This window comes from Pipra filicauda, unplaced genomic scaffold (genome assembly GCF_003945595.2).
Source record: "Pipra filicauda isolate LSUMZ 115617 unplaced genomic scaffold, ASM394559v2 scaffold75_size2874737_pilon, whole genome shotgun sequence".
NCBI classification, from domain to species: Eukaryota; Metazoa; Chordata; class Aves; order Passeriformes; family Pipridae; genus Pipra; species Pipra filicauda.
Window position 1 is genome coordinate 830,909 of NW_024104931.1, and position 11,806 is coordinate 842,714.

The following is an 11,806-nucleotide window of genomic DNA, read 5'->3' on the forward strand; positions in this document are numbered from 1 at the left end:
CGCTCCGCCATGTACCCGGCCTGGGGCTTGTACGGGGCGGCCGGGCACTACCCGCCGCCCCCCACTTCCATCCCGCCCCCGCCGCTGCCCATCCCGCCCCCCAGCGTGCCGCCTCCCGCCGTGCCGCCGATGCCGCTGCCCAGCTACCCGCCGCCGGGCCCCGCGCCCCCCGCCGCCGCGCCGCCGCCCGCCGGTTCCTCGGGGTTTTTGAGCCTGCAGGAGCAGCACCTGGCCCAGCTGCAGCAGCTCCAGCAGATGCACCAGAAGCAGCTGCAGTCCGTGCTGCTGGGCCCGCCGCCGCCGCCCGGGCCGCCCCCTCCGGGGCTGCCGCCGCCGCCGCTGCCCGGCTCCTTCACCGACTGGCAGCAGCAGCCGCCGGTGCCGCCGGTGCCGCCGCCCGTCCGCAGCTATCAGAAGCAGTTCGCCCACCGCGAGCCGCCGCCCCGCAAGCCGCCCGCCGCCGCCCGGGACCGGGATGGGCAGGAGCCACTGGGCGGGCACGGCGACTGGGGCGAGCCGGTGCCCGCCGAGCCGGTGCCCATGGACATGGAGCTGTCCTCGCCGCCGCAGTCCCCGCAGCCCGCCGCCCAGCCTTACCTGCCCCCCGCCCAGCCCTACCTGCCGCCCCCCCAGGCCGAGCCCTACCTACCCCCCGCCCAGCCGCCCCCGACCCAGTCCCCGCCGCTCCAGCCCTACCTGCCCCGGGCGCAGCCCTCCCAGCCGCCCCCCTCCTTCTCCGAACCCCCGCCCTCCTACTTGGAGCCCCCGCCGGCCACCGCCTCACAGCCCTACCTGCCGCCTCCTGCCCAGGGATACATGGCACATCCCCAGCCCTACCTGCTCTCCTCCCAGGCCTCTCCTTCCCAGTCCGCGCAGCCCGCCCTGGCCCCCTCCATCCCTCCCCCGGCCAAACCCTCGCAGGCGCATTTCCCACCGCCCCAGCCGTCCTTGCCCCCTCCCGCCGCTGCCCAGCCGGAGGCCGCGCAGGGTGCCTCCAAGGAGGGCGGTGGCACGGAGCAGCCAGACCCCTCCACCATGACCCCCCAGGTAAGGCGGCCCGGGTGGCAGCGGGGAGTCGCCAGGGCAGCGGCGGCGATGAACGGGTACGGGGCGTAGCAAAGGTCTCCGAGTAAGGGCGGTTAATAAACATACGGCATTTGCATAATACTTAGAGGGTTTGGACGCAACCCGTGGGAGTCTGGGAATGGCACGGATCGGGAAGCTGCATAAGTGCTTCTTTATCCAGTGGTGGTTGCTGGGATGTAACAAATGGTCATTTTTCAAGAGCTATTGAGTTGTTGCAGCGAAAGTGTAAATCCCGGCTGAATTTAGGGGGGTCTGTTGGTCTTTGGAGAATTGTGTTCAAAGTATATGTGAGCGACCCGCACGTAACCCCTGATGACTTCGTTCGGCCAGTTGTGACAACAGCAGTCTGTTTGCTTGTTGCACGTTGCAGGATAAGTGTCACTTATCTTCAATGATTTCTTCGTTTTCCGAAGGTGTAGTATTTCAGTTGTTTGCGTGATCAGTGTAGAATTGTGACTGTTTTAATCCTACCACACATAGTTTCAAAAGTGTTTCTGTTGCAGTACATAGTTGCCATCTACTTAGATTCACGTTTTGTGCTACATGTACTTGATCTTCTAGTATGAAATTGTGCAGGGCATTGGAGGGAAATGTTCTGAAATGCTTTTGGGGTGGAAAATATTAATGCTTTTTATGCCTACACTAGGTCCAACATGCCTGCAAAATGTTTGCATGCTTCACTTCCTTGATGAGAACAGTTCCAGCGAGCTTGATGGGACTGTTCATCTGCATTGTCAGGGACAATCCAGTGGGTTAAGGTTAAGCATGCACAGGGAGACACGTGTGTTGAGGCCCTCGGCTATGTACATGGGTCAGGCTGATCACCGAGGCTTTTGTGTGGTTTTAGAGTTGTCTTGCAGACATCCAGCTGCAAGAACAAAGCTGAAGTGCATACTTTAGAATTACTTTATTAAAGTTTAAAAGACATCTATTTTGGGGAAATTGATCTTAGGATTCTGAATTGAAGCTAAGTTTGCAAAAATCCCATCACATCATATTGAAGTCACTGAAACTTTAAATTTGTCAGTTGCTGGGATACCTTTTTAATTGCATTTTTACATTTGCACCATATAACAAATTACTGCCTAGCAATGTGGTGCTTTGAGTTCATTTAACTTAATTTTACGAAGGTTCTGGACAGTACTAGTTAATCTTTTACAGTGATAATGATGAGACTTACTAAATTTTTTAATGACAAAACCAGAATCTTGAGAAATCAGATGTAGAAAGTGGTGTTAATTTGGTATTGAGGCAACTTGCTGACTTCTTACATTATGGAGCTCAATGATAGAACAGTAAACACTCTCCAGAAGAGTTGCAAGTAATGCGTTATTGTGATGTACACAGAAGCAGTAGAACACTGCTGAAGTTTACATTGTCTGGTAAATGAATATACAGACAGCTTCTATCTTGAGTAGTTTGTTTGCTCTCCTGCACAATTCAGTTAATTCAAAAGGAATATGGTACTTTTCTGGTCACAAATTTATTGTAACAGATAGATACGATTTTGGCTATCTTCAGCTGTAAAATGAGTAACAAGTCCTTACACAATAGGAATAGGAAAAAGCAAAGCCTAGTGATGCTTTCTTGTTGATGACCTTAAAAGCCAAGTAGAGAAATAGTGTAATTTGTCATTTATAATACCCTATTAGGCCTTTGTTTAAACTGGCAATTAAAAGCAATTCTTTCTGTTCTCATCTCACAGTAACAGTGGCTGCAGACAAATAGATCAGTGTTTTTCTCTTAACTGAAAAAATGTTATGCAATTTGTTTTCCTTTCCTGTCTAAGATACTGCTCTTTTCCTCAACAATATAGTGAGTTTAGCGTAGTTTTTTGCATGGGTGTGTACTTGGATTAAATTGCTGAATTCTTGTGTTTCTCTACAATCAGATGCATCTTTTGTCAAGTCTAGTTAAGGTACCTGTGATATTTCATTAACGTTCCATTTGATAATTGGGTACTGTATTCTGCTGTTTATTTACAGTATCGTAGACTGGGTAAGGAAGGGGACCACAATGGGTCATCTGGTCCAACCTCCCTGCTCAAGCAGGGTCATCCTAGAGCATGTGGCACAGGATTGTGTCCAGACGGTTCTTGAATAGCTCCAGTGAGGGAGACTCCACAACCTCTCTGGCCAATCTGTTCCAGTTCATGGTCACCTTCGCAGTAAAGAAGTTCTTCTTCATGGTCGGATGAAACTTCTGTGCATCAATTTCTGCCCATTGCCTCTTGTTCTGTTGCTTGGCACCACCGAGAAGAGCCTGCATCCTTCCTCTTGACACCCTCCCTTCAGATACTTGTAGACATGGGTGAGGTCCCCTTTCAGTTGTCTCTTCTCAAGGCTGAACAGGCCCAGCTCCCTCAACCTTTCCTTGTAAGAGAGATGCTCCAGTCCCTTAATCATCTTTGTTGCCCTCTGCTGGGCCCACTCCAGGAGCTCCATGGCTCTCTTGTACTGGGACCCCAGACACAGCACTCCAGATGTGGCCTCACCAGTGCTGAGTAGAGGGACAGGATCACCTTCCTCAACCTGCTGGCAGTGCTCTTCCTAGTGCACTCCAGTAGTAACCAAATATGTGTGGGTGCATCTGTACCCATAAATATGCATTTCTCTACATCTGTTAAAGCTACCGTAGCTTTACCAGATCACCATTCAGCAGAATGCTGCACTCTTTAAACAGCTCCTTTAGTTTTATAAAGGGCACTAAACCATTCTTTTGCTATCTATACCAGAAGAGGACCAAGTGTCCCCCAAAATAGGTGTTACGTTGTAGCCTAGGGTCAGCTAAGTTAATTTTGGAGTAGTCTTTTGGTGTGGGCTTTGATGTTTTTGGTGGTATGTCCTGTGGTCATGAGCTGATACTGCTGGTTTCAGTGTTCCTGTAAAATGCAACAGACCTAGTCTCTTGGTCAGCGGATGATGAAAAAGGGTGTATGTTGGTGCTGATGTTTTCCTTGGGCTTAAGGATTGTAATTGGACTTGAAGAATGGCGATCACTGTGAGGAGTTAAGCACTCAAATAACTGAACTCTTCATCATCAAAATTTTCTACATTAGCACTTTTGTTTTGCTCAGACTAAGCTGTAAGAATCTTCCTTTTTGCTTTTCTTGTGCTTTTCAGATAGAATCTGTAATACGTGTGTCACTGACTTCATCTACTGCAAAAAATAGCTAACAATATTGTCATAGCTCTTTGTGGGAACACCAGGTCATATTATGAGTTCTAGCCCTTTGTTGAGTTGGTAGAATGAAGAGGAAACAAAATAGATCTGTGGAGACAACAATTCTGTGGCAGTAGAACATGTGCTCACCAAGTCAGCATCTATCACCATGATGGAAAATCACTTTATAGTACCTTTTGAGATGGATAATTTAATCAGCTTTTATATAGCTGGGAAAGTATGTTCCTTCCTCATGTTGTAAGTTGCACTTATTTCAGCAAGTTATTGAAGATTTCTGAGAGAGTCCATGCTGGAGTGTGAATGCACGTCTTCTACCCAAAGCCATGACAGCTCTTCAGAGTGATATTCTTGTTAAAAAGATTCTTGGCAGGAGTAATTTCAGGATCAACTTAAAGTCTGTGGAGCATAGGCTCTCCTTTCATTGACCTCATTTCCAAGTTACAGTTTTACAGAAGTATTTTTAAGAAAATACAGCTCTATATTTGTGTTTGCTACTAATAGAGAACATCATACCTGATTTGAGTATGAAGTTAGGATTTCAGAGAAAGGTTGTACTTCTTTTAAACCTGTTATGAGCAGAATGTTTCAGTTTTGAGAAATCTCATCAGACAACAGCTACCACTTTGTTGTTGTCACACTTACATTTTAAAATACCTGCATCTTTTGGATTCTTTTTTATTTCTGACTGGCCTTTATATAGGTGTATTTTCTTAACTGTGCAATTTTGGGTGGAAGGGAATAACAGAAGATATAAAAGATGTAGAGCACAGATTCTCAGAGGTGGTAGAGTTGAGATAAGAGCACAGGAATGCTTGGACTAGGTCAGACCAAAAAATACAGTATTTTATCATTCTGTCTTTGACAGTGACTAAAAGCAGAGGCTAAGAGAACAACTTAAAAATCAAGTGTATAGCAATGCTTCCCTAAAATGCAGGAGCTGCCTTATCTGCAAATGGTGGTTTCATTTTTAGAGTATGTAGATTTTTCTTCTATGAGCTTATGGAACTATGAATCCACAAAATTTTAGCCCTTGCCAGTGGTCTTTGGCAGGGACTTTGGTGGCAGGTGAAGTGCTGCCTATTACATGTGTCCTGCTAGTCATTGGATGCCTGATATTTCTCATATTGGAAGATATATAGGACTGTTCCTACTCTGGTCTCTTTAAGATGGACCACTACTTAAGTGCTGAGATACTAATCTTTAGTCTTTTTTTCTTTATGTTGGTGGCAGCTTACTTTTCTTTGAAGCTACTGTTATCTGTCTTGAGTACTCTAATTCTACCCTGAAATATTTAAAACTGAAAACTTTATTATATCTCAAATATATTAAAATCCTATTTTTGGGTGCAACCATATCTATTTATATTTTCAGCTATTGAATGAATCGGGATTAATGAGAATTCAGATGATACACAAACCTCACTATATACTGGTTCTGATTGTACTTTTTCGTTTTCATAGCCTTTATTCAAACATCTTCACCACAATTTCTCAGCTGTCATTTTCGGTCTACTTGATGTCTATGTTCTCTGTTCATCCTTCTCTTCTCTGTATTTCCTCCTTTTTCTCTTTACTGGTGGTGTACTCGTACTTGTCCTCCATTTCTCCTTCATTTTATCTAAATTAGTCTCATACTAAGTATCTTAGATATAAAAAGCACTAAAAGTAATAAACATGGTATTTATAATATGTCTGTAGTAATTTGGCTTATTATTTCCTATCTTCTAGCTTTTTGTTATTATTGTTTGCTGTAGTTATAGAATAACTATTGAGGTGGGAAGTAAATTCTGCTGTGGGCTCTATACCTTACGTAGTGGTATCTGAATTTGATTTGGTCTTCTGACATCCATCGCAATAATGTTGCTGAAGAAGTGAGTTTTTCCTCCAAACAGTTTTAAAAGCTTTTTTACAGTATGATTCTACTGACTATCATGAATTATTTTCCTTTGTTTTTCTTGTGAAAACTGTCTTAGAAAATTTACATCTGTTATAGGAACAGCAGCAATACTGGTACCAGCAGCACCTGCTTAGCCTGCAGCAAAGGGCAAAAGCCCATGCTCAGGGACAGCAGCAGATGAAAAGTCCAGTACTGAAGGATGCATCTGAGCAGAGAGCAAAGTCTGAAGAAGGGAAAATGGGTGCTTCAAATCAGCAGTCTGAACCTCCTCCACTTAATGAATCCCTGCCTCCAGCTTCCAAAGAAGATGAGTCTTCTCTTACATCCACTGAAACTCAGGTAGACTTTGTAAAGTGATGCCACTCCATTTGTAATCACAGATGGGTCAAATAATGCCAGGAAAATAATGCCATCACATTCTCATGTATACTTCGTAACAGTAAGTAAATATGGTAAAGCAATCTTAAAAAAAATTGGTAACACTCTACCAATTAAAAAATAAAAATGTACTCCTTGTATATAGACTTATATAATCACCCATACATGCAGCAAGCAAGTCTGAGCTTGAGTCCCTCGCACCTTCCCCAGCATTGTCATTTTTGTCTATGAGAAACACTTTGTGATACCTAAGTACAAAATCAGGTACTCAGTAGATGAGTACCTGATTTACTGCTGAGTAGATGCTATGTTTAAGACAGTATTTCTTAATTCTTCTCTAGTAGTTTGTGAGTTTTGGTTCCCCTTCTTTCTGCGTGTTAATAGTTTGCCTGAAAGCCAAGAATTTTGCACAGAGTATTTTTGTCAGCATGCTTAATAAAAGTTACTGTACAATGGGTGAAGGTCATGATTGATATTTGAACAAATTACTGTAGGGTACTAAATTACCCTGCCATATGTGCTCCACTTTAACTTACAGTATGTGGGTTCCTACAAAGTGGAGAAAAATAATGCGCTCAGAGTTACTTTACCTCATCATGAAAAACCACTGTTTTCTCATTACATTTGCTGTGAGCAACAGATTTTCATTAATCTCTTTCCTTTAGGTAGTTTCTTTATGTATGAATAACTTAATTGTCTCAGCCTAACCTTTAGATTAGACTGTTCACATTAGGAAAAGATGAAATAAAAATCAGTCTTCCGGAAGCTGAAAAAAAAATCAGCTGTTTTGGGTGGCCAGAACACTGAAATACAGAGTAATAAAATAAGGAACAGCGTTAAAGTTCCTGTAAACTATGTAGGGACCAAGCGTGTTTTTCTTCTGACAGAAGCAACTTTCTCTTATTTATAGTATCTGCCTTTTTCTCTAGCTCAATATTGAACCTCCTGATGACCCTGAGGAAGATTTGAGATTGCAGCAATTGCAAGCAGCAGCAGCTCAGTGGCAGCAGCACCCCCATCACCGGGTTGGATTTCAGTATCAGAGAATAATGCAGAAGCATGCTCAGCTGCAGCAGATAGTACAGCAGTATCAACAGGTCATGCAGCAGCCTCCACACTTAGAGGTGAGACACTAGGGACATATCACCCGGGATATACTTCCTGGGTGACCTAACACTCGTGGTCTGCTGAAAAATAAATAGTTGAATAATTTGTGATGCTTGACTCATTTGTCTAGCTACTTTTTCTGCTTGGGCAGTTGTTTATATCCCCTTTTCCTAATGTCACTCAACTTCAAAAGGAAAAAAGAATTGATTAATGGTGATGAAGCTTCAGTAGGATGAGAAGTACAAGACTTCACACTTGTCATAAAATTTTTCGGACATACCTGGGTGATAAAAGAGGAAAGCTAAACACAATATTGAATTTACTTAGCTTTGAACGTTTTACTGCCGGAGAAACAATTCAGAAAGGTCAGGTAAACAGATGATTGCAAGAGTAGTTTGGTAGCTGCTCTTTTTTACAACATCGACTAGTACAAAAATAAATATGTACAATGATAAATATAGATGCCAAAAATATGTAGTAAAAGAATTAAGAAAATCACTATCTCACATTATTTTTACTCAAATAATCAGTGAAATAAAATAAAATGTCTTAAAAAATTTGGATGATTATACTAGTGTTGCAACCTTTAAGCTTTTAAGTAGAAGTTGATTACTGTATTAGAGAGTTGAGTCAGCTTTTGCTGGGTTGGTGGAGTTTGTACATTATGTATTTCTTTGTAGTTTGGGCTGTCTACTTTAAAAAAAAATCTGTTCAGGTAAACTTTAAAAATCTCAGACAAGATCAAACCATGAATATTAGGTTATCTACACATAATGAAAGACAGACCTCTTTGAAAGAAGCTTCACTGTGCAAATAAGAAGATCTGGCAAAGGCTTAGAGAAAAATAATTGCTGACAGCTGAGGCAGCTCTAAGCAGGTTAATAGCAGAAGCTGAAACCTTGAGAAATAACCACATACCGTGTATACATGTGAAGATTAATCTGGGCTTTAGCCATTGTTAGAATTCAGTAATAATGCAACTTATTGCTTTTTTCAGCTGTCCTGTTAAAATCTCTTATACACAGATGTCCTCTAGTCATAAAATGTTTAAATTGTCACAATGACTTTAGGCATCACAGTTGGTGTTTGCTTTTGTTTCAGTGTAGTTCTTCCTCAAGCTTCTGCTCAAGTCTGAAATTGTGATATTACAAGTGATACTGAAATATGTGGCTCTGAAAGTAACTAAGATGGTATTATGAAGCTATTCTTGTGTTCTCATTGCAGACAATGTCAGTGGACATGCAACTGCGGCATTATGAGGCACAGCAAAAACAATTCCAGCAGCTTCATAAAGATTGGGAACGATCAATGAACCAACAGTGGCAGCATCAGCTTCAAACCTACCCTCACAAAGATCAGCTTCAGGAGTATGAGAAACAGTGGAAAGCGTGGGATGAACAGATGAAGGTCACTCAGTCCCACCTGCAGGAGAAAGTGACCTCACTCCAAAATCTGAAGAATCAGTATCCTGCAAATGTTTCCCTGCCACCTCCATTTATTCCATATTCTCAAACTGGTCAAAGTGGCATTCCTATTATGCCTCCAACTTTACCTTCAACTACACCTCCGCTGGTTCCCCCACCTCTCTCTTCTGTTTCTCAGTTGTCCAATTCCTCTGTCCCTTCAGGATCCAGTTCTCAAAGCAGTCAATCTTCTGAGACACCAAGGCCAGCTCTGCTTCCCACCCCTGGTACCTATGCATCAAAAATAGCTAGTTCAACTGTCTACTCACCTTATCATTCTCAAGCAAGTTCATCCTTTAGCTCATCAGACCACGGAAAGTCTCAAGTTCATCTTAGTAAACAAGCTGTTTCATCTGAGCAAGGATGTGGGGAACTGAAAGGCACTTCTGCAGTGTCTTCAACACACACATCTATTGTGCAGGATAAACCAGTGAGGTCAGGTGGATTGCTTCCAGATCCTCCTAGATCAGCACGTTTTGAAGGCCCCAGAGGCCCTAGGTAAGGATGTTTTTGTTGATTTATACTTGTTCCAGGCTACAAGACTTTCAGTGATGTATTAAGAAATGAAACATATATCCTATTCTCAAATTTTCCTGAGGTTGTGTGAAGTGTGTGTATTTATTTGGTGGAAGTTTTGTTTTTAATATATGTACACCATGTTCTCTGTATTTACCTTTTTAAAGCAAGGATATATAGATGTCTTTCACCTGAGTATTATCTAGAGTACATTGCACTTTTTTTCTGGTAAAGTGCTTGAGGATGCTGCACCCTTTTAATTACCAGAAACACAGTACTCCTTTTTTGAAAATAGGAAAACTGTTTTAAATATTGGATATGTCTTTGCTGTCCTTAGTTTGAAGATGATAACTCACACTTGAAAGAGTGATCCTACATGAAAAGTGATCTATATTCCCATCATTTTATCTGTGGTACTTGGAACACAGTTTAGGAAAATCTGGAGCAAAAAACATCGAAGGATTGTTTTTAAGGTGTTGCTATATATGGTAGCACTTTAATGTCGATGTTGTGAAAGGGATTCAGTTATGTATTCAGTTGAATTTATGAACATAGCAAATTACTGACAATTTAGATGCTACTTATTTTTAGAAACGATAAAAAGTACTCTTTGTTTGTAATCCAACACTTATTGCAGAAAGAAATGAAAATTCAAAGCTGTTCACCAGTACTTGAACTTCTGGTGTGTTTTGCAGCTATGTTAGTGTCCTATTCAGTGCACTTTTCAAAATGGTTGTTTGATAAGGAGGCAGTGCTTGTCTTAGGTACAAATCAGTGGTTTTCTACATATGTAGCATTACTTAGCCTTCAGACAATTATAAGCAAGAGAGAGAAGGAAAAATGAAGATTTGAGCCTTAGGATCTTAGCATCAGGATTCTTTGTCACTTTTTCTTTTGCATTATATTGTGATGATCTTGGGTTTAAAGGTGCTGTCTTTATCTTTTGGTAAGATACAGTTTTGTTAAAATGTAAATTTTCATTTTGTCAGATGGATGGCCTACGGCTTTAATGTAAAGCTATTCTAAAATATAGTGTTCTGTGTGTCTTTTATGTGATTTTTTTTTTACCTGCTATATGGTTTTGGAATGGTTTTCTTTAATACTTGACGTGATATCAGATTGCAAAAACAACATCTGTTCTGTCTGATCATTAGTTCAAGATGGGTTGATGGGATGCCTCCTGAATCAAAGAACAGTGGTGTTCTGTTCAATCATTTCTATCCTTGCATACTCTGCTAGACTTTACAATAATATCTTCATCATTATTTCCCTTCTCTTTGAAGTGAACTCATGAATAAGTGATCACTCATGAATAATAATTTGTGAATTGCTAGCAGTATAAATTAATTTTTTATAGATTAATAATTTTGTACCTCCTGAGGGTTTTTAAAAAGTGTTGTTTCTGGTCATGGGGATTTCTTGAATGTACAGTTCTGAACAGACTGTTTTCATTACTTGCTAGTGCATGTCCTGTATGTGCATTGGTTTTGAGCTCAGTGATGTGCTGTGATAGGCACAGGATGTGGTTGGCTTTCTAGGCTGAGAGAACACATTTTCTGTTCACTTCCAACTTTTCATCCACCAGCATTCTCAAGTCCTTTTCAGCAGGGCTGCTCTCAATCCCTTCATCACCCAGTCTGCATTGATACCAGGGGCTGCCCTGACCCAGGTGCAGGGACTTGAACATGGCCATGTGAGATTACCATTGGCCCACTTCTCAGACTTGTCCAGGTCCCTCTGGGTGACATTCTGTCCCTCAGGCATGTCACCTGCACCACTTAGCTTGGTTTCATCTCCAGATTTGCTGGATGTCAACTCAATGCCACTGTCTGTGTCAATGATGAAGATATTAAACGGTACTGGTCTCAGTACAGACCTCTTGAGGGACACCACTTTCCCTTATCTCCATCTGGACATTAAACCATTGACAGCTATACTGTAGATGTGACCATCCAGCCTATTCCTCATCTACTGAACAGTCCCACCCCTCAAATCCATATCTCTCCAATTTAGACAGAAGGATATCGTGGAGGGGTCCATGTCAAAGGCCTTAAAGAAGTCCAGATAGATGACATCCACAGCTCTTCCTTTATCCCCCGGTCATCATAGAAGGCCACTGGGTTGGTCAGGCAGGACTTGCCCTTGGTGAAGCTGTGCTGGCTGTCTCCAATGATCTC

General features: G+C 42.4%; 1 protein-coding gene across 6 annotated transcripts in view; it reads left to right on the plus strand.

Moving 5' to 3' along the window:
* YLPM1 (YLP motif containing 1) overlaps positions 1-11,806 on the plus strand; it is a 37,852-nt gene continuing 26,046 nt past the window's right edge. For 4 of the 6 annotated variants that reach the window (XR_005566610.1, XM_039389719.1, XM_027720055.2 and 1 more), the window contains exons 1-4: positions 456-1,047; positions 6,262-6,504; positions 7,473-7,667; positions 8,875-9,611. Coding sequence is in view for 5 of the 6 variants with exons in the window: in XM_039389719.1 (XP_039245653.1) it covers positions 541-1,047; positions 6,262-6,504; positions 7,473-7,667; positions 8,875-9,611 (1,682 nt within the window). In the remaining variant the exon portion in view is untranslated. Of the gene's footprint in view, positions 1,048-6,261; positions 6,505-7,472; positions 7,668-8,874; positions 9,612-11,806 lie in introns of all 6 variants that reach the window. The other 2 variants (XM_039389718.1, XM_027720054.2) reach the window with 2 other exon arrangements.